Below are 3,500 nucleotides of genomic sequence, written 5' to 3'. Positions count from 1 at the left end.
AGAGGGACAGGAGACAGAGGGACAGGAGACAGAGGGACAGGAGACAGAGGGACAGGAGACGGGGCTTCTGGGAAATATTCCCGTTTCATTTACTGATTTATTCTGATGGAATCGAATGAAACATCAAATCTGCATCAATCTCTCATCATTTATGGATTAATTGATGAATCAGGTGGGATTAGAAGCGACTTGGACTGTTCAGTCTGGATTAGAGGTTTCTGGATCAGAACCGGATCTGGATCAAACTGGTTCTGTTCAGTAAACTGCTGTCAGATTTAATGACATAAAAACTGAAGTTATTAAAAGTCTTATTCCCTCAGAAGGTTGGTGAGTTTTATGTTTGTTTTTAACGTTTTACATTTTTACATATCTAAATTAAAAGACTAAAATCTGGAAGATCTTCATGGTAAGAAATAATCTGTAAATAACTTCAGATCAACAGACACGTTCATGATTATCCAGATTTTCCATATTTATCCTCATCCTGGTTTAATACGAGTTGATTTTGTCAGAGGAGGAGCTGCTGGCAGCTGCTGCTCAGGTGCGTTCGCTCACATTAATCCTGACTCTTACCCTCATGCCTTCAAATCTGGACAGGGCCCTGAGGGGCCGCAGGGCCCGCAGCGTCCGCAGGGACTTGATGGCTGCCAGGTCGGAGTAACCCAACGTGTTGGCCACCAGACTGACCAACGAAACCTGGAGGAAGAGGAGGAGGAAGAGGAGGAAGAGGAGGGAAAGGCAGGAGGAAGAGGAGGAGGAGGGACACAGAAGAGAGGGAGGAGTTAGCGGCTCGTCTGACGCCGAGAGGAGGAGGAGAGTTCAAGTCCTGCTGAGGAGAAAGGTCAGCTGAAACAGAGCGCAGGTTACGGAGGGGATCCAGGGGGCGCTGCAGGCCAGAAACACGTTATTTCTGATTCACAGGAGGAAAGAAGTCCTGGAAGGAGCGCCGCTCAGGGAGAGGTCTGAACGGACGGGTCTGGGATCCAAACAGAGGAAAGGTTTCAGGTTCTGATCCACCTGAGACGTTTCCTCTGGCGGAGCCGCACAGAACCAGGCGGGTCAGCCGGTTCTTACCCTGATACCAGCGAAGCGGGACGCGGCCCGGAGAGGACGGAGAGCCCTGAGCGTCCTGAGAACCCGCAGGGTGGCGACCTGGTTCACCGGGAGGAACTGGGCCAGGTCGGCCAGCACCGAGATCTACGGGTCACACAGGGTCACAGGGGTCACACAGGGGTCACACAGGGGTCACACAGGTCCAAGGTCAGGCGAAGCAAAGCTGCTCAAACACAGGATTTACTAAACCAAACTGGTAGATCGATGCTTTTAACAGGACATCGATTAGCCAACACCTCTCTATATACCTCACTGATATAATAATAATAATAATAATAATAATAATAATAATAAATGCCCCTGTGGAACTCCATATTTTCCATACAGGTTCATAGATGAACTCTGATCATGAGTTCAACACAATGCAGCTAAAAACGGAGGAAAAGCTGCATTCTGCTGGTGGGATGGGTAGTGGACCCGCTCCGACCTCTACCTCATTCAGCTGCAGTCCATTTCTACCATATTTTTTCGACGGGCTGTTTTTGATCCAAAAAGGAATTTCGAGTGTCTTATGAGTAATCAAAGGCAACAGGAGCTTACGCTAACAGGCCAGCGTTTCAAACCTGGAAAAAGGGATTTTTCTGCCATTCCTTCTTATTTGCATAAAAACGTTTAAAACTCAGAAACCTGCAGAGCCTGAGCCTCAAGAGCCAACAGGAGGCTGGAGAAAAGCTACAGCGACTGACCTCATGTTTCAGGGGTTTAATGCCACGAGCTGCAGCTCTAAGGACAGCAGCGCCTTAAACGAAGTCCTGATGCTCTTAGGACAGGAAACTTCTGGCTACTAAACCCAGAAACAGTAACTTTACTGAATGAAGGAGTTTGTTTAAACAATGAGACACAGAGCTGGAGTTTAGGATGAAGTGAGACCTCTTGTTTGTGCAAAATCTCTGTTGCTCTGTTTTCAGGGGGAATTCATTTCATAATGTTATGACAGAGTACATTTTATTAGTTTGTCTAATTTTAGTATTTAAATGTCATCATTTGATTATAGTTGTATTTTTGACATCATTTATAAATATTAAATCTGATATTCTGATTCGTTCTCATGGAGCCTCTTATAACCAAATATTCTGTCAATCTTACTTTGACTTTGAAATATGAAGTGGTAATAATCTCGCTCTTAATAATGGATTATTAAATCATTTTGACATCTGGAGGCTCTGGAGTTAAACTGTTGATTCTGGTTGAACATAAACCAATAAAACGTCTCCAATCCAGAACCAGGTCTGGTCCATCTCTGTGTTTGGTTGTTTTCTGCCCCCTGCTGGTGAAGAGTGAAGCTCTCAGGTTAAATCAGACACTAGTTTTTCCCGCAGTAATGAGGCGGCGCTCCGTTTCCGTGTTGCCTCCACATGCTGGATCCATGTGACCCGGCGGCTGCAGTCGCATCAGAACGTCCCAACATGTGGCGTCGTTCCTGGAAAACACCCAGACAGACGGAGAGCGGCAGGCTGCGCCTTTCTGCTCCGTCAGCAGGATGTCGGGCCGTTTCGACTGTTCAGGTCCACAACTAAACCCAGGAAATCCTGGAGTTTAACTCCAACATGCCGGTTTCTGAAACCTGCATGAAGGACGATGATCCCTCTGGTTCTTCATCTGCTGGATTTCTCTGTTTCTTAAAGACTTTCAGATCCTCCATCAGAAAACAACACACTCCTTCACTGCTGTCCTGTTTTCATGGATCTCACACGCACACACACACACACACAGCAGCAAACCGAGCGGTGACGGACGTCTTACATCGACGATGAGGAAGTCCAGCCAGCACCAGTAGTTGGTGAAGTACTTCTTGAAGCCGTATGCGAGCCATTTGAGCATCATCTCCAGGATGAAGATGTAGGTGAAGATCTTGTCAGCATATTCGAGCACCACCTTGACGACCCTTCTCTGCTCGATGTAGATGTCCTCGAAGGCCTGCAGGGGGCGACAGAGAGGCCACAGCGGGAAAGGTCAAGTCAAGTTTACTAGTGTAACACAGGAAGTCCTCCAGAACAACAAGATGGCGCCGCTGACCAGAGCTCCCGAGCTGAGAAGGATCATGAAGATGATGAAGGACTCGAACCAGCTGTGCTCTACGATCTGGTAGCAGGTCTTCCTCGTTCTCCACCACATCTGGCCCAGACCCGCCGTGGTGTCGATGTCGCAGCACTGGAACCGGGACACGCACACTGCAGGCGACAGGAAACGCATCAGGTCAGGAAGTTCAGCTTCAACCCGAAGCTTCAGAAGCCGAGACGATCCGTCCGCGTTCCCCCCGGTCCCATTAGAACCCACTGCTAACGTCTCTGCTCCGATTCTTCCTCTAATGGCATAACATGTGAGAGTTTGAGTTCCTTAGGGCGCGCGCTGCAGCAGGGCGCGCGCTGCAGCAGGGCGCGCGCTGC

The 3,500-nt window shown here is 48.4% G+C and overlaps 1 protein-coding gene across 2 annotated transcripts in view; it reads right to left on the bottom strand.

Moving 5' to 3' along the window:
- LOC103156754 (sodium channel protein type 5 subunit alpha-like) overlaps window positions 1-3,500 on the bottom strand; it is a 60,791-nt gene that overhangs the window by 12,072 nt on the left and 45,219 nt on the right. For both annotated transcript variants that reach the window (XM_016664565.1, XM_016664566.1), the window contains exons 15-17: window positions 3,130-3,284; window positions 2,857-3,030; window positions 574-696 (exon numbers count right to left, since the gene is read on the bottom strand). In XM_016664565.1, the coding sequence (XP_016520051.1) occupies window positions 574-696; window positions 2,857-3,030; window positions 3,130-3,284 (452 nt within the window). The remainder of the gene's footprint in view (window positions 1-573; window positions 697-2,856; window positions 3,031-3,129; window positions 3,285-3,500) is intronic.

The sequence above is a fragment of the Poecilia formosa genome, unplaced genomic scaffold, assembly GCF_000485575.1.
Source record: "Poecilia formosa unplaced genomic scaffold, Poecilia_formosa-5.1.2 Scaffold497, whole genome shotgun sequence".
Taxonomy (NCBI): Eukaryota; Metazoa; Chordata; class Actinopteri; order Cyprinodontiformes; family Poeciliidae; genus Poecilia; species Poecilia formosa.
This window is presented reverse-complemented; position numbering and strand designations above follow the sequence as displayed.